The sequence below is a fragment of the Eulemur rufifrons genome, chromosome 14 (genome assembly GCF_041146395.1).
Source record: "Eulemur rufifrons isolate Redbay chromosome 14, OSU_ERuf_1, whole genome shotgun sequence".
Classification (NCBI taxonomy): domain Eukaryota; kingdom Metazoa; phylum Chordata; class Mammalia; order Primates; family Lemuridae; genus Eulemur; species Eulemur rufifrons.
Window position 1 is genome coordinate 34,238,526 of NC_090996.1, and position 18,756 is coordinate 34,257,281.

The window sequence follows — 18,756 nt, forward strand, 5'->3', positions numbered from 1 at the left end:
GGCTAGATAATTTCTTTCTATTTTTAGTTGAGACGGGGTCTCGCTCTTGCTCAGGCTAGTCTCAAACTCCTGACCTTGAGCGATCCACCCTCTTCGGCCTCCCAGAGTGCTAGGATTACAGGCGTGAGCCACCTCGCCTGGCCTACAACAAATTTTAAAAAAATTAGCGAGGCATGGTGGTATGTGCCTATAGTCCCAGCTACTCTGGTAGCTGAGGTGGGAGGATGGCTTGAGCCCAGGAGTTCGAGGTTACAGTAGGATGATTGGGCCACTGCACTCCAGCCTGGGTGACAGAGAGACCCTGTCTCTAAAAAAAGTAAAAAGAAAGAAACCCCCCAAATATCTGGTTTTTTTCAATTATAAAAGTAACTCTCATTATTTGAAAACTTACGGATTTACAAAACACAAAAAGTGAAAAATTCTCTCTAATCCTACTCCTTACAGATAAGCATTAACCTGTGTTGTATATTCCTCCAAATAAAAAAAACTATTTTAAAAATGACATTATATACATTGTTTTTTAACTTGCCTTTTCACGTATCCCTTTTTAATGGTTGCATTGGATTCCACTGTATAAATATATCATCATTTAACGAAGTTTTTGACATTTTAAACAAAGCTGTACCATCTGTGTAGTTTTCTTTAAAGTTCTGAGAATTGAACGTTACAAACTTCATGAACATTTTACTTTTTAAAATAGTGCCATCTTGCCCTCTTAAATAGTTGTATTAATTTGCTGTCAGAATACTGAATATTACTTTTGTAATTCTTGTTTTAATATTATTTTAAATGGCATTTCTTTAATTGTATGTGACGACTATCTTTGCATGTTACAAGGCATTTGCAGATCTATACATTGTTTATACCCTTAGATTAAGATCTGATATTTCAAATCTATTTATGACATCCATTTTACTGATCAGTTTTTAAAAACAGGATGCCAACAAATTTTTTTTAAAAAGTCTTCATCATTCATTTTTTTCATATTAAGCCTTTATTTTTAGTTACAAAATTGAAGTGACATAACCCAAAAAATGATTACTCTCCTCCTTTACTCCCATTTCCAACCCCACCCAAGAGTAACCATTTTAATCGTCTAGTGTGTATCTCTCAATACAAACATACAAGGTGTTTTCTGTTTATTCTAAAAATATAGTTATGCATTATATACATAACTCTGAAATTGCTTTTTTCATTTAATATTTTATGGCCATCCGTCCAGGTCTACGTATAGTTTTAATCCATTCTTCATTGCAATGTAATTTCCAGAGCATCAATGCGCCTATTCAATTATTCCCTCACTGATGTGATGAACATGCACGTTGTTTCCAGTTTTTGTCATTACAAAGAATTCTGCAAGAAATTTCTAGAGTTCAGATTCACAGATGAGATTGTGAAGGTCAAAGAATACATACTTGTACTTTTAATTTTAATTTATCTTACAAAATAACTGCACACACCACACTACCAGCAAAGGGAGTGCCTATTACTCCACTTTCTTCATTCCTTGATAGATGAAAAATGTCCCCTTTTCAAGTGCTAATTTTGACTAGTGGTTAAGCATCTTTTCAAATGTTAATGGCCAATTAGTTTTCCTCCTAAGAGGAATCCTTGCCTTTGTCTTTTGTCAGTTGGCAGGGGTTCATTTCCTGCTGGGAATGTCTAATTCTTCATGTGGCTTATCTTTTAGAATTATTTTCCAGTCTTTTACTTGTGTGACTTTGTTAATAACGTTTTAAAAGAAGTTTTTAAAAATTATAATCTCACAGGTTTATGTTTTACTTTAAGGCATCTCAGTTTTCTGTTTTGCCTCAACGTTAAACTTAATGTTCTCTTTACTGTTTATTACACTCCATTTTCGTACTTAGTATAAAAAGACGGGGGGAGGGGGAGTGTCTTACTTTTTTCCCAGAAGAGTAGACAATTTTTCGTAGCACCATCTATTTCACTTTAAGTTGAAATGCTATCCTTTCATCTAGGTCCATATATATTCAGGTCAATTTTGGGACATACTATTTTGTCTACTGTTTTATTTGTTTGCCCATAGTTCAAGCCGTACTTTGATTAAAGGAGGCTTTTTAGTAAATTTTGACGTCGGGAAAGGCTGGTATTTCTTATTTTTCAACAATTTTTTGATGCCAGTTTTCATATTCCTTTCTTTTTAATATATTTTAAACCCTGGTTAAGTGAGTCAGCTATGATTAGCGTTAAGAAAAAGCATTCGTTTATATTTTTACTTTCATCATCTTTCTGGAGGCTGTTGCATAGAGGGATAAGGTCATCCCTGCCCAACCCTGATAAATGCTTCAGTGGGGAATTAACTGAGTATGGAAACAACGCAGGGACTAAAAAGATGCTGTTCAGCCCCCGTGGGAGGCTGAAATTGAGAAAGGAAATGAAGACAGATGGTCTGAGAAGAAAGACTAGGATCTCTTAGAACAAAAGATAGCCAGTCCAGACAGCAGTGTGTAAGTTGTCAAGCTGGGGCGAGGGAAGGACCCCCTACCTCTGACCTACTGGACTTCCTGCACTAAGGAAGGATAGGGAGAGTTCCGGGGCATGGAAGAGTGCCATGCTGACCACACTCCCGCCCCCTCCAAAGTCCTTCAACCCGCCAGAGGCTGCAGCGGAAACGGCGGCGGCCTTGCGTAGACTTTCCGGTCAGAGAGACAGTCGGCTTCCGGTCAAGCCTTGATCCTGCCCCGCCCCAACCGCCGAGCCTGACGGTCTCTCATTGGCTGTTTGGAGATGAACTACATTTCCCAGCAGGCCATGGAGTTAGGGTGGCCGCACTTGGAGTGGTGCCAGTCCGTCACGGACGACGGGAACCAGCGTGCTGCTTTCTGTTCTCCCAGGAAGAGCCACAGAGAGCGCGGCTGCCGCCGGCCTGGTCTCCCTCCGCCCCTGAGAGCTCCGCCGGCCGGCGACGAGCCTCGCTCTCTCAAGAGGAGACTGCTCGCTCTGAGCTGGGAGACCAGGCTTCCACACCGGAAACAAGGCACCGGTCGTGACGCCACGGCTGCAGAGGCGCCCGGCCTCCCAGAAGGCACCGCGTCAGAGTCGTCCTCCTCAACTGGCGGCGGCGCGCACGAATAGTCGCCGGCGGTCTGTGAGGACACTCCGAAGGGTGAGGGGAGGGCTTGGCCTCTGGCATCTAGCTTGCCGGTCTCTTTCGGAGCCTGGGTATGTGAGCCGTCCCCAGGGAAGGCTCAGGGGCAGCAGAAGCCCGGAGATGTGAGGGGCTTCGAGGGTGGGAACGTGGCTGAGGTGGCCACCGGGGAGAGCGGAGTGTGGTCCGTTACTGGGGGAGCAAGGCCAGATGGGTAGTCTGGCACGCGCCCAGGTTAGTGCTACCGGCTGTGCTTTGTGATAAAGGTGCCCCTTGGCCTGGGGGAGAGGCCCCAGAGTGGGCCTGGCACGGTGAGCCCTAGTGGAGTGTCCCCGGCCGTTCTCAACAGGGCTTTGACGGCGGACGGGAGTCAGGAGGTCACGTGTGGACACCTCATGCGGCCTTGTGTTTGCTCCTATGGAGAGTCGTCAGCCCCCCCGCCCCGAAGGGCACCTGAGAGTTCTGGTCTGAGGGGTGCAATAGGGTCAGATTCAGTGACCAAGCGGCTTCTAAGCAGATGTCCTCAGAATTGGACCCCAGATTTTTCTTTTAACTCATTGCTCTTTCTACAAGTATAAGTTAAACTTCTCTACTGAGTGGAGTTTGCACTTCGTATTTCCCTGGAGGCTGGCCCTCGATCTTCTGCCTGCCGCCTTTGCTTCCTTCTCTTGGCTCTTGAGGTTTGGACAGCTTTGGTTTTCATTCTCAGGATCTTTCTCTCAGCTCTCCTAAGAGCATCCTGTTCAGGGACCTTCTGTTTCAGTTGTCATTTCTCTACTCCAGCTGTCTTTCCCTGCTCATTTAGATCTCATGTGGTCTCACTACTACTACCAAGCCACGTACTGGAGTGTAGTCATGCCCTGCTTGGTCTCGTGGGTAATCCATGGTTTCTCTGTTTGCAGTTTGGCAATCTGGCAGATTTCCTTCAGTAAGAGGTGGCTCCGGAAGCCTCCAGAAACCAGCGTGGTCTGTGGTTGCAAGGCATGATGACTGCAAAAGTGTTTCCTATGCCCACAAAGCCAAAACAGTCCTTTATACTGAGAGTTCCACCAGATTCTAAGCTGGGCCAGGACCTACTTCGAGATGCCACTAGTGGGCCCAAAACCATCCACCAGCTAGTTCTGGAGCACTTCCTCACCTTCTTACCTAAGCCAAGCCTGGCCCAGCCCAGTGAGAAAGTCAAGGAGACTTTGGTTATTATGAAGGATGTGAGCGCAAGCCTTCAGAACAGAGGTGAGAAGCATGTGCTTGTTTCACTGGAAGAGAAACGGGTGGAACTGGGGGCTGAGATGGGCTTCCATGTTGATAATGAATTCAGGTTAGGATGGTGTTTATTGAGAAAGGAGTTAATTTAGTAAGTTGACATGCTGGAAAGAGGAAGTACTTTCTTCTCAACCTGGAGCTTGAGTGATATACTGGATATGTGTAAGGCCATAGAATAAACAGTGTGTATCTTTCTGTAGTGTCAGTTTTACCCAAACAGTCTGGGGGAAATATCTTTTTAAGATAAAAAAATCAGATGAATGATCAAGTTGACTTCAGTTTGTCAGATTTTAGAAATTTTGTACTTGCTCTGGGCATCTTCACTCCTTGCCTTCCTCTGAGCTCTCTTTCAGGAGCACTTTGTGGGAAATTTTGAAAGGTTCTTTGGGGACTCCTCGTTTTTGTAATGAGGAGACCCCATATAGGTTTGAGATCCTGGGATTTATAGCTTGAACTCTGTCAGGGCTCATAGGATCAGAAAGGACCATGAGTTGTCTGCCAAAGGAGTCAGGACAGCCCGGACTCAAGGTGTGGATAGAATCTCTGTATTAGAGTCACTGAGTTTTTCACTAACTACAGCTTTCTCTCTCCCCAGTGCATCCTCGTCCTTTAGTGAAGCTTTTGCCTAGAAAAGGAGTCCAGCAGCAACAGGAGACACCTTCTCTGTGTTTGAAAGCTGACCCTGAGGTGAGTTGAGTCCTATTCACTGAATGTATCACCTTCCCTGGTTGGCCAACTCATGTATAAAAACACAATCTTAGGAGTCAGCCTCCTTGGGCATTTTTCTTCTACTTTTCCTCTGGCTCCTCTCAGCCTGGCTGTTCTGTCTGCAGTGCACCTGTGTGGGATTTATAGATCCCTTTTGCCATACTTTCCCATAATCTTTGTGTGTCAGTCTTTCTTACCAACGGCTGTCAAGGAACCTCAGTTACTGAGAGGAAAGGGGCCTCTTGCTCTTTCAGGAGCTGGTGGTCTTTGAGGATTTGAACGTATTTCACTCCCAAGAAGAATGTGTGAGCCTGGATCCTGCTCAACAACCTACCTCAGAGAAGGAAGACAATGATGTCGGGGAGATGACGTTACTAGGTAAGAAATTAGGTTCTTTGTTCTTCGGGTTGTATGCTTTAGGAAAAGTGTGTCCTTCGTTTCTTGAGCTTTTGAGGCACTATTCATACCTGCTAAGCATACATGCACACATGTGTTTTATTTTTGTTTTATCCCATGTGGCAGAGCCTAGCCACAGAGCTCCAGCTATAGGTGGCCATTTCCCTTATATCTTGGAGAAGGCGAGGGGAGAGGGTACTTCTCTAGGTAAGCAAGATCTACAAACAGAAAATGTAGGCAGACTGTTCTGAACCGATTTTCTGGATCCTGTGCTTACAAGTATATTTTGAATTAGTGTTTTCAAAATTTAAACAAACATAGATAAACCAATTTCCATAGAGGAAGTTGAAATTGTCAAAAAACTAGCCACCTATGCAAGAAGCAACACCAGACTCAAATAATTTCACAGGAAATTCTTCTAAACCTTGAAGAATTAGACAATTCAGACTGGGTGTAGTGGCTCATGCCTATAACCCCAGCACTTCAGGAGGCTGTGCCTGGAGGATAATTTGAGCCCAGGAGTTTGAGGCTGTAGTCAGCTATAGTTGGACCACTTCACTCCAGGGTGATAGAGTGAGACCTTATCTCTTAAATAAACAAACAAATAAATAAATAAATAACAATTCAAATGCTATGAAAATTTAGTATAGAAAAAGAAGGAAAATTTCCAGATTCTTTTTATGAAATTACTGTAACAAGAATACCAAAACCTGATAAAAATTACCATGACCAAATAAAATTTATTCTAGTAATGCAAAAATAACTTACTAACTTAGCTTGGACTGTTAAGCATAGAGAAAATAGGAGAAAACTATTAATTATATCTTATAATGAAAAGGAGAAAAATCCTATGATTATTTTCATAGTTACTGAAAAGGTGTTTGACAAAATTCAAACCTCTTCTCCATAAAAACATTTAACAAAATAGTAACTAATGGATACTTCCTTAATAGGGTACTTATCCTTTCAGCCATCATTAAAAGTGTTCTTTAGTGGGAAGCACTGGGAGGCATTCCCACTAAAATTAGGAATACAACGATGAAGCCTACTGTTACTACTACTGTTTAGTACTATGTTTCAGGTATTAGCCAGTGCACTTAAATGATAAATTAAATGTATAAGGATTTGAGAGAAAGATAGAACTGCCTCTATTACATATGCTATAATTGTGTGGCTGGAAAACCCTGGAGAAGTCTGAAAACTTACAAATAATAAGAGTATTTAGTAAGGTGATGGGATTTAATAAACACTTCTAAAGGATCCAAAAATAGATTAGAATGAATGCAGAGAAATACGATGTTCTTGACTAGGAAGACTTAATATCATAAAAAGGAGTCGTGTGTCCCCAAGTGTATTCCTTTAACAATACTAATAATATTTTTCCTCTGAAACTAGACAACTGATTTCAAATTCTGTTGGAAAAACAAATACAAACAATTAGCCAGGAAAATTGAAAAGGAAGAGCATTGTGGGCAGGAGAGGACCTCACCCTGTCAGGTCTGCAAGCAGCCCAGAAAGCTTCCTTAATTAAAACAGCATGAGAACGGATCAACCAGTGGGGTGGAATAAAAAGTCCAGAAATAGCCTCAAACACACATGAAGATTTAGTATGTGATAATGTTGGCATCTTAAGTCAGCAAGGTGAAGAAGGACTTTTGGTTAAACGGTGTTGGGACAACTGAGTAGCCATTTGGTGAATTGGTACTTTACTTTGTATAGCAAGAAGAACTCCAAAAGGATCAGAGATTTTAAGTGTTTAAAACAAACAAACATAAAAGCACAATTAGAAAATATGAGTGAATTCCTTTATAACTATGGGATAGGAAGGCTTTTGTAATTAAGACTCAAAAGCCCAGAAGCCTTGAAACAAAAAATTGATGATAGATTAAAATACATAAAAATTAAAAACTTATACATGCCAAAATAAGAAAGAAATTTATAAGCAAATAAATACAATAAATTGGGGGAAATGTTTGCAGCTCATATCAGGCAGAAGCTTAATCTTCCTAATTTATAAACATCTCTTAGAAATAGGGAAAAGAAAGACCACAATAAATTCACTAAGACAAATTACCTTTAAATGTGTGAAAAGATGTCCAGCCCTACTCGATCAGAAATGCAAATTATTAAATAAACCTCTACTGAGTTAACACTTTTTTTCGTGTGTCAGATTTATAGAAATAGAAACTCAACACACTGATGGTGAGGTTGCTGGGAAAAGGTATATTCCTGGGGGGCATGCAAAATACTACTGTCCTTGTGTGTGTGAATTTGTAACTACTCATGTTACAAATGTATTTGCCCTGTGATCCAGCAGCTCCACTTTTGGGAATTTTACTGACACATACAGCAACAGAACACATTCAAAATGATGTACAAACAAGGATATTCATTGTGGTATTGTTCGTGTGGTAAAAACACAAGGTTGGAAACCTTCCAAGTGTCTGTCTGTAGGAGACTGGTTGAATATGGTGTGTCCATGCATCATACCATGATAAATCTCTATGCACTGGGATATTGTGGTTGGAAAAAGCAAGTAGTCAAAATATACCTAGTATGTTACCTTTTTTATAAGAAAGGGCAAGAAAAAGTATTACCTAAAGAGACAACAGAATAATAAAAAGAAACTAGTAAAAACTATAAAAACTGGAGGATGAATAGAATGGATGGGAACAGGTGTTGGAGTAAGGCATCTCAGTATATACCTTCCCATGTTTTGACTTTTTGAGTCACACAAATGCATTAGCTATTAAAATTTTAATTTTAAAGATTAGTACACTAAAAGAATGTAAAATATATTCATTGACACTTGCAGGAAAAAGAGAAATATGAGTTTCAGTGAATTGCCCTCAAAACAGATATTTAGTTCTTTAAAATTAATATAACCTAACGTTTATAACTTATAAAATACTGGCAGTAATTTCTTAAAACTGAGAACAAGCTGAGGAAACCTGGTACCACTAGCAATATCATTAACTAGATTTCCTAAAGCAATGAGATAAGAAAAAGGGATGAAGAGCAATACATTTTAGAAAGGGAGGGAACCAAAATATTTGTATTTAGGAAATCTAAAGGGATCCACTAAAACATTATTCTATATAATAGTTTTAAAGTAAATAGGGAATAAACATATATCAATAGCATTCATAAATAAATACAAAATAATGAAAGTTCTCATTTAGAATGACAATAAATAGGAGTTAACCAGAGATTTTTTTTAATTAGCTTTCTGGATTATGGGGGAAAAAAGGATATTTTATTGGTAAACATAAAAGAAGATTTTTATTTATTTATGTATTCGAGACATGGTTTCACTCTATTGCCCGGGCTAGAGTGCAGTGGCGTCAGCCCAGGTCACAGCAACCTCAGACTCCTAGGCTTAAGTGATCCTCCTGCCTCAGCCTCCCAAGTAGCCAGGACTACAGGTGTACAACTACCACGTCTAGCTAATTTTTCTATATTTTGTAGAGATGAGGTCTTGCTGTATTGCCCAGACTGGTCTCAAACTCCTGGCCTTGATTTGTCCTCCCACCTCAGCCTCCCAAAGTGCTAAGATTACAGGTGTGAGCCACCATGCCTGGCCTAAAAGATTTTTAGATAATGGAGAGCCAGAGTTCTAAATGGGAAAACTAAAGTCATGTAAAGATATTGGTACCTTTTAAATTTATTTATACTGTAAATGCAGTAAGACTTAAAAATTTTTGAAAAGATGGAAGTATTTTGGCTGGTCTTACCAAAACTAGACATGTTACAACACTATAACTAAAACAGTGTGGTACTAGTGAAAGATAAAATATAGCCCACTTGTGTATAAGGCTAATATAAACCTTACAAAACAAGGTGAAAATGAGACTGTTATAAACTATAAAAATAAGTTGTAGAAGAACAGCCAGAAAACAGCAGAAATTTGTCAGATCCTAAAAGACTGATTTATTTTTTTTTTCTGGTTTTAAGTTGTGGAGTTAAAGAGGAAGACTTCAATTAAAAACTATATTTTAATCTACAATGGTTGACAAGGCCAGGCATGGTGGCTCACGCCTATAATCCTAGCACTCTGGGAGGCCGAAGCGGGAGAATTGTTTGAGCTCAGGAGTTTGAGACCAGCCTGAGCAAGAGCGAGACCCCATCTCTACTAAAAATTTTTAAAAAAAGAAAATAATGCTTGACAAAGAGATTAAGATCTGTAATATATAAAATTTATATCTCTTACCCCAATAGATAAATTATTTTGCATCATGAAAATGCAGACTAAAACTACAATGAGAAACCATTTATACTTATTAAATATTTCTAAATTTAATGCTGGCAAGAATAGGTAAAATTGATACTCACATGTTGGTGGTTGTATTGAAATTGGTACAGCTTTGGAAAGCAGTGTGGAAGTTCATATCAAGAGCTGTGATAAAAATTGACATATGCTTTGACCCAGCATTTTCATTATCCAAAGGGAGTGATTTAAAGTAATAATACAAAAGAAAAAATCTATTGGTGTGAAACTGCTAAATCCCGCAGAGATTCACATTTCAGCTTCAGGATCAGCTCCATGTCTGAGTGGTTGATTTGAACCCTTTCCTTTATTCTCAATCAATTGTTAGAGTTGAGGGGTCCCTCGTCACACAGGTATGTTCACAGCACACTTGATTTTCACTTTACTTCTTTATAATCAGTTATTTCATGTAGTTTTAAAAAAATTATTACATAAGACAGAAAAGCCTATTAATCATAAGTAGCCCAGATTTTCACAAAATGTATGCACTCATCTACCACCCCAAATTGGCTATTCCTAGCACCCCAGAAATCCCTCTTGTGCCCTCTGCCCAGTCACTACTTGTCCTCTTCCCCAAAGAAAAACACCCCTGACTTTTATCAGTTGTGGTAATCTCTTTGATGGTCAAATAATCTTGTGTGTGACTATGCTATGCCTTCTTTAATTTTGGTCATTTGAATTGTTTCTAGTTTTTTATTGTATAGGATACTGTAATATTATTCAATGATAATATTATAATATTATTTAATATAGTGAAAACCTGTAAGCAGTTCATCTTGCCATTCAGTTACTAGATTCCTAAAGACAATGCGTGGTGTCATTTATGATTTATGTTCTTCATCTCCTAGTCCTTAGCTGAGTGCTCCACACACAGTATAGGTCAAAATGTACTGTTGAGTAATTGATGCCTATTGGAGAACAAACATATGAAGTCTTTCACTGCACTCCCACTTTTTTTTTTCAAGTGAGAAGAGGATTGTGTGCTTTTGCATAGTGGGGAATGGAAAGATGTATCAATCATGTATCCCAGCTTCAGTAAGAATGAAAGAATGTTGATGACGGTATCCACCAGTCCTCAGATTTCTGGCTTTCAAGGTTATTGTGTCATAAGAAATCTAACTTGTTTTTTCCTGCCTGGTGTTGTCATATCCCTCAAAATTTATTAAATTCTCTCTTTGTTTCAGCAGTCAATGACAGTAATCCTGGGAGTGATAAACTTCAGAAGGAACCAATGGAGAATGAAGATAGTAAAGAAAAGTCTTTAGATTGTGATGAAATGGATTGTTCCTTGGTCTCTGAGCAACCTCCAGATTGCCAGGAAGAAGAAAAACTAAATACGTCTGTTCCAAAGAAAAGGAAAATGAGAAATCTTTTAGTTACCATTGAAAATGATACTCCACTAGAGGAACTCTCAAAATATGTGGACATCAATGTTATTGCACTTACTCGAAATCGGAGAACAAGGAGATGGTACACTTGTCCATTATGTGGGAAACAATTTAATGAAAGTTCTTACCTTATTTCCCACCAGAGGACTCATACCGGAGAAAAACCATATGACTGTAGTCACTGTGGGAAAAGCTTCAATCATAAAACAAACCTCAATAAACATGAGCGAATCCATACAGGAGAGAAACCTTATTCCTGTTCTCAGTGTGGCAAAAACTTTCGTCAGAATTCTCATCGAAGTCGCCATGAAGGAATCCATGTAAGGGAGAAGATATTTAAGTGTCCAGAATGTGGGAAAACCTTCCCAAAAAATGAAGAATTTGTGCTTCATCTGCAGAGTCATGAGGCTGAGAGGCCATATGGTTGCAAAAAATGTGGGAGAAGATTTGGTCGGTTGTCAAACTGTACCCGGCATGAGAAAACCCACTCAGCATGTAAGACTCGAAAGCAGAAATGATGTTAGGAAAGGTCTTATGGTCCTGTCTGAACATGAAAAGTTTCATAAGGAATTCTGAATTCCCAGGCTGCCTAAAAAGATACAGATATGTGAAAACCTCATTATTGTCAAAATTGGATAAATACCAATCTTGGCTGAAACCTCAACTTGTTAGAAAATTCACAGGGAAGGAAACATCTTCAAGGGCTATACCTCAGTTAGCATCCAGGCTTTTTGAACTAACGAACTTTCTTTTGTGAAGCACGAGAATGTACAGATCACAGATCCCTATCCCAAGAAAGACTTTTAATATGAGTGTAGAGGCTATTTACTTGCAAGGTGAACAGAGTGACTCATGTCTATTGAAAGTATATCCATCCCCCGCCCCATGGGAATTCATACTTGAAAAGTAATCAAAGGCCCTTATCTGGAACTGTGTTCTCCTGAAAGAACCAAACTACTGATTTGTTAAGCCAACGGCTTCTAATAGCAATTCATATCACCCTCTCAGAACACCTGTTAACTCTTGAGTGTTGAAAGGAATTGTTTACTTTAGAATACAGGAAAACTACAGCAATTGAACGTCTCACTTTTATTTCTATGTGACCTAAACTAATGATCAATTTCAATAACATTTGCAATTTGTGGTGAAAATTGACTGTTTTACAGAAATCCTTTCCACAACATAATTTAAAGGTGTCTGCTGTTCTTAACGGTATTTTGTTCAGCTGTTAATCTCTCAAACAACTGTGTCATGCCTCTCCCTTAGCAAAAGAAGTTTGGCCCATCCAGCCCCACTACTAGAAAAGCTCTTCATAATCTTGTCCCTCTGTTGATCCTGGATCTCATATGCTGGGAAGTAAACCCAAAGAGCCTGGAGAGGAGGGGTAGACCTGCAGGCAGGAAAGAGTTGGCTTGGATCTGTGTCTGGTCAATAACCTTAATCATATGCTTCAGTCTCCCCTACACGGTCATCAGACCCTTGGCAATGAGGTGGTCACTACCTCAGAAAGTCTCTAGTGGTTAGATCACATTGCCCTTCAAAAGACAGGATTCCAGGTGTCTTCATTGTAGTGGATATTTATTGTCTTTGGCCTCCTGACACCCAGGCCCTCCAGTCTTCTCTGCCTAGAGGCAAGGCCAGCAGTGCCTTCACGGGACCAATCCTGTGGTGTGATTTAGGGATTCTTGATCAATTTTGATTGGAATGTTGGAATGCGTTAATCCTATAAACTATTTTGAAAAAATTAACTTTACAGATTTTTTTTCCCCATCAAGAAACATGCCTTTCCATTTATTAGAGTATTATATTCCTGAGTGAATTTTTTAAATTATCTTCATCTTAAGTCCTATACCATTTTGTTATTGTAAATAGTTTTTTCCATTATATTTTTCTAGTTGGTTATTGCTCTTACATAGGCAAGTTATATTTTTATATATTTGTGTAACAAGCCACCTCACTGTTCTTAATTTCCAATAATTTCCTGGTTTAGTTTTGTTTGTGGTAAAATTATATCATCTACAAATGATAGTTTTGTTTCTTTCCTTTTGCCTATTGATCTTTTTTGGGTTTTTTTTTTTTTCATTATTTTTTAACATGTAATTCTAGGGCTTATTGGGTTGGTACAAAGCATTCTGAAAGAAGGAAATTTTATGATATAATTCAGTCCAGAATCATAATTTAAAAACAAAAAAACCCATATAACCCTTCAAGGCCACAGAAAAACTGTCCTTTAACAACTTTGTATTGCAAGCCAACAGTACCCAAAATATCAGGGACAAAACTGGCTGCCAACACCTTATTCACTTATTCTTTGAAAGTCTAGCCAACACACTAGACAGGAACATTAGGACCAGTGCTAGGACAGGGATCCTGAGGTGACATTGTGTGTGTGTGGCGGGGGGGGGGGGGGGTCGCTATGCTGTTATCACATGGAGAAGACCTTCCTGCACACCTAGAAAACAGGCACAGCGGCCACTGGGCAGTGACGGGAGAGAGTGGGATCCCCGGATAAAGAGCCCTCTCCCCTGCCCAAGGGTTGGGTGTTTGATAGTCCTCGTGTGGCTATGTCAGTCCCCAGGTGCATCTTTTAAAAGTGTGGGTGGGTGATGTTGCCACGACCCAAGTCCTCCTGCATGAGGAGAGGTACCCCGCGTCATGGTTGCCAGCCAGTCCAGCTTCTGCTGTCCCCAAGGCCGCTGGATTTCCGCACCCGCTGGGCCCAGTGACTGGGTAGGTGGGGCAGGAGGGTAGCGCTCCTGCCTGGGAGCAGTGCGGGCCCCGGGGCCACGCGCAAACGCAAGAGCCCCTGGGAAGCCATCGGACAAGTAAGTGCTCAATAAGAGCCCAGAAAAAAAGAAAAAACATTACATAGTTTTTCAATATAGCACCAAGAGTTAGACAATTATGAAGGACCAAAGATCCAATTCCAATAGCAACTACAAATCGAAAATGTCCTCTAAAACGACAGTGCTAGGTACACACAACCCATGGAGTTTCCTGGGGTGTAGCAGAGGTGAGGGAGGACAGAGGTCCAGAAAATCTCATATGTGGCTACAAATGTGACAAGCCCTAGGATCAGAAGAGTGTGACTAGGTGGGATTTCCCTAGAGGGCTCTGGGGAAGTGGCATTGAAAACACTCAGACCAGAAGGTTGAGCTGGAGAGGGAGTACCAAATAACAAGACAGGAACAGACCATTATTAGATAAAGAAGCAGGAGTGGCTAGAAGACATAGGAAAGTATGTTCAGGCTCACTAGTAATCTAAGAGTTATAAATTGGAAGAAAAAGATATCATTTTAGGTGCATTCAACAAGCAGAGATTTTTTTGTGTGTGTAAATGTCCAGCTTAGCAAAAGAGGAATGACAGCAGCTGTCACCACACTGTGACAAGAATGTTAAAAAACATTACCTCTTGACCCAGCAATTTGTCTTTTATGTAAGACAAATGTTTAAAAATTATAATACTGAAAATTAGAAACCTAAATGGTTGAATAAGTATGATGGGATACTGTAAAGCTAATAAAACCAATGTTTTTGGTCGACTGTGGTAGCTCATGCCTGCAATCCTAGCACTCTGGGAGGCCAAGGCAGGAGGATTGCTTGAGGCCAGGAGTTCAATACCAGGCTGAGTAAGAGTGAGACCCTGCCTCTACAAAGAATAGAAAAATTAACCAGGTGTACTGGTGCATGTCTGTAGTCCCAGCTACTCAGCTGAGGCAGAAGGATCACTTGAGCCCAGGAGTTGGAGGTTGCAGTGAGCTGTGATGACATCACTGCACTCCAGCGTGGGCGACAGAGCAAGATCCTGTTTCAAAAAAAAAAAAAAACCAAATCCAACAATGGATAAAAAGAATTATATACCATGACCAAGTGGGATTTATTCAAGGTATACAAGAATTTTAACATTCAAAAATCAATAAATATAATCTATCACATCAACAGGCTGAGGAAAAATCATACGATCATAGATTTTTTTTCTACATAGATGTAGAAAAAGCATTTAACAAAATCCGACGCTCATTTATGATAAAAACCCACAGCAAACTAGGAATAGAGAGGAACTTCCTCAACTTGATAAAGAACATGTACAAGAATTTATGGCTAATATCATACTTACTGGCCAGAAACTAGATGTGTTGTTCCCCCCTAAGATCAGGAATAAAGAACAAGGATCAGGAACAAGGATGTCCCCTTTCACTCGAAGTCTTAGCTAATGCAGTAGGACGACCGACTATAGGAAATAAAGAGTATACAAACTGGAAAGGAAGAAATAAAACTGTCTTTGCAGATTACATAATTGTCTTTGAAGAAAATCCCAAAGAATAGATTTTTTAAAAACTTCCTGAAGCTCCTAAGTGATTATAACAAGGTTGCAAGATACAAGGTTAATATACAGAAGCCAATTGTTTTCCTACATATCAGCAATGAGCAATTGGAATTTGAAATTAAAAATACTACACCATTTACATAGCACCAAAAAATCTTTACGTATAAATCTAATAAAATATATACAAGATCTATATGAGAGAAACTGCCAAACTTGATGAAAGAAATTAAAAAAAACTTAAAGAATATCTAAACAAATGAAGAGCTAGTCCATATACACGGTTAGAAAAATTCAGTATTTTCAAGTTGTCTCACCCCTATATACAACTCCTTCTTGACAGTCCACTTGGATGTCCAATGGACAAATTCAATGTGGTCAAAACAAATCTTGATTTCCCTCACCATTTTTCTTTTACTGTTATTATGGCAGAAAGCAAACGACTATGTAACATTCTATTATTTTGGGTGGCATTGAGATTGTCTCAGCATGGGAGATAGACGATATAGATGTATCATCAAAGAGGTTAGGAGAAAAACCTGCAGTCCTGAATTTGAATTGGAAGCAACAATATGGACTCATGATGTATTTTTATCTTAAGAAAGTGTTTCTAAGGCCAGGCACAGTGGCTCACGCCTGTAATCCTAGCACTCTGGGAGGTCAAGGTGGGAGGACTGCTTGAGGTCTGGAGTTCAAGGCCAGCCTGAGCAAGAGCAAGAAGACTCCATCTCTACTAAAAATAGAAAAAATTAGTTGGGCGTGGTGGGAGCCTGTAGTCCCAGCTACTCAAGGACTGAGGCAGGAGGATCCCTTGAGCCCAGGAGTTTAAGGTCTCAGTGATTTACGATGATGCCTCTACCCTCAACCCAGGGGTGACAGTGAGACTCTGTCTCAAAAAAATGAAAAAACAAAAACAAACAAATAAAAAACCCCAAAAATGTTTCTGTCCACTGAAAGATGCTGGAAAAAATTACCAACTCAATAGCAATGAGGAAAATCTCTTACAAAAACGGAAATAGAGCATTTTATATGGTTGACTCTAGATCTGGGGCAGAAAATGTACAAAATGAGTCTAGTTGACCTTGTCATATCAGATAGCAAGGATGCTATCAAAAGATCCCTCAGATTCTGTCAAAAGAACTCAGAAGCCAACTTAAAGAGATTCCCATGGGCCAAAGATAGGACAATTTGAACATCAAAAAGGATAATAACTGCAATTATTGAAAAATATCAAATATATGTAAATCTTAGAGTTCATAATTATACTTAAATGTTTTTAAGTTGGTTGCTATTGGAGGATGCTAGTGATTCATTATTCATTATTTTGAACACTTGTGGACAAAGGGAAAGAATCCAGCATTTATCTTGTCATTTCTGTACAAGCTGTTGGGAAACCAGTAACTGATGACGGGACATTTCCTTTTTTTTTTTTTTTTTTTGAGACAGAGTCTCACTCTGTTGCCCAGGCTAGAGTGCCGTGGGGTTAGGCTATGAGGTTGCTGTGAGCTAGGCTGACGCCACAGCACTCTAGCTCAGGCAACAGAGTGAGACTCTGTCTTAAAAAAAAGATTGTTTTTAGTTTAAAAATTTAAGATTAAAACATGTCAGTTATATGCTTCATTTTTCCCTTTTGGGAACGTCTTGGACCATGAGGATGAGGGAGGGCTATGATAGAAGTATAATTCATTGGCTAAAGAAAACCCAAAATGGCAAAGTAAGAAATCCAAATGACTGATAAATGTACAAGAACATCATTGATAGGAAAGCACACCAAATACACATCATGGGAGTAGCAGAAGGAGAGGAGAGAAAGGAAGAGAAAAAATACTTGAAGAAATAATGGTTGCAAACTTCCTCACGTTATTTAAAAAAACAACAACCTATATTTACAGGAAGCTCAGTAAAGTTCAAGTAGGATAAACAAATAGAGACCCATAAACAGATACATCATAGTAAAAATGCTCAAAGTCAAAGACAAGGAGAAAATAACCAGTTTCATATTGATTTTTTTATATTCTGCCATCATTTTCAAAATAAAATTCAGATCATACTTTTAAATAGTAAATTTCCTTTATGTTTTAAATCAGAAACAGAATTACTAGTAAGTATATTTTACTATATACTTGCTATATATTTGCTAGAACTTGATAGAGATATATAAAGATAGTAACATAAAGTTGTGGAGACTACATAGCACTTTAGAAAAGCTTTACCATAAAATAAAAGCTGAAAACCAGGATATAAATTCGCATCTAAATAAAAATATCTGAGTGCACTGACATAGATAAAGCAGAGGGTGAAAACAAAAAGTGCAGTTGATTGACATGGCTGGACACTGGAATATTTCTTTCTTGTTTAACTTACTCATACACCTTTCCTCCTGGCTGTGATGGCCTATGACCGCTTTGTCGCTGTGTGCCACCCCTTACATTACATGACAAAGATGACCCATCAGTTCTGTGCCCTGCTGGTCGCTGGATCATGGGGCGTGGCCAGCCTGAATGCTCTGTTGCACACCCTGCTAATGGCTCGACTCTCATTCTGTGCAGACAACACTATCCCCCACTTCTTCTGTGATGTGACTCCTCTCCTGAAACTCTCCTGCTCGGACATGCACCTCAATGAGATGATGATTCTTATCGCAGCAGGGCCAATAATGATCGCCCCGTTTATTTGCATCCTGGCAAATATGTGGGACACATAAAGCTCAGAGAAGAAAATAAAAATAATTTTCTCAAATGAGTGGCAGAATTAGGGCTTTCCGGAGCTTTGAATAAACCCTCCCCTTCTTGCCCCAACAACAGTCTGATCTTCCCATTAGATGTGCTCATCTCAAGGTGTCTGCTGTGAGGAAGAGTCAACAGCCCTGATACTCAGGAGTCGGCCTGGCACTCACAGCTAGGTCTTGGTGCCCTCTTGATGAACACACAGAATTTCACAGAACATCAGTATCAGATAAGTCCACTCTGTGACTGTGATGGAATAAAATAAAACAAGACTATTCTATAATCATGTCTGAACACAAAACATGAATATTGTCCTAGCCACAAAAATGAACAAACATCCCCCTGCACTGGCTCACATGAGTGACTGCTGGTTCTTTGCCAGTCACAGGTTTGGCCTCAGTCTAGTCTTCCTTCCTTTAGATAAAATACATTAAGATATCCAATCAGAACTACTCCTAATCTGTAACAACTTAGACCGTTCCTAATTCCTCACCAGCCATCACACAAGCCCAGCTCCTTTTTATCACTCTGTTGAGATCCCTCCCTGTTCCCTACTATAATGAGCAACAAATCCA

General features: G+C 39.6%; 1 protein-coding gene across 2 annotated transcripts; it reads left to right on the top strand.

Annotated features, from left to right (window-relative positions):
* Nucleotides 1–3,073: 3,073 nt before the first annotated feature.
* ZNF200 (zinc finger protein 200) lies at nt 3,074–12,158 on the top strand. Of its 2 annotated transcripts, none has more exons than XM_069486225.1 (5): nt 3,074–3,127; nt 4,012–4,342; nt 4,968–5,059; nt 5,335–5,458; nt 10,928–12,158. In XM_069486225.1, the coding sequence occupies exons 2-5, from the start codon at nt 4,093–4,095 to the stop codon at nt 11,647–11,649; spliced, it is 1,188 nt and encodes a 395-aa protein (XP_069342326.1). In that variant the 5' UTR covers nt 3,074–3,127; nt 4,012–4,092; the 3' UTR covers nt 11,650–12,158. The 2 variants fall into 2 exon arrangements, with proteins under 2 accessions (XP_069342326.1, XP_069342327.1); XM_069486226.1 differs by lacking the exon at nt 3,074–3,127 and adding an exon at nt 3,139–3,183 and having other exon boundaries at nt 10,931–12,158.
* The last annotated feature ends 6,598 nt before the right edge of the window (nt 12,159–18,756 follow it).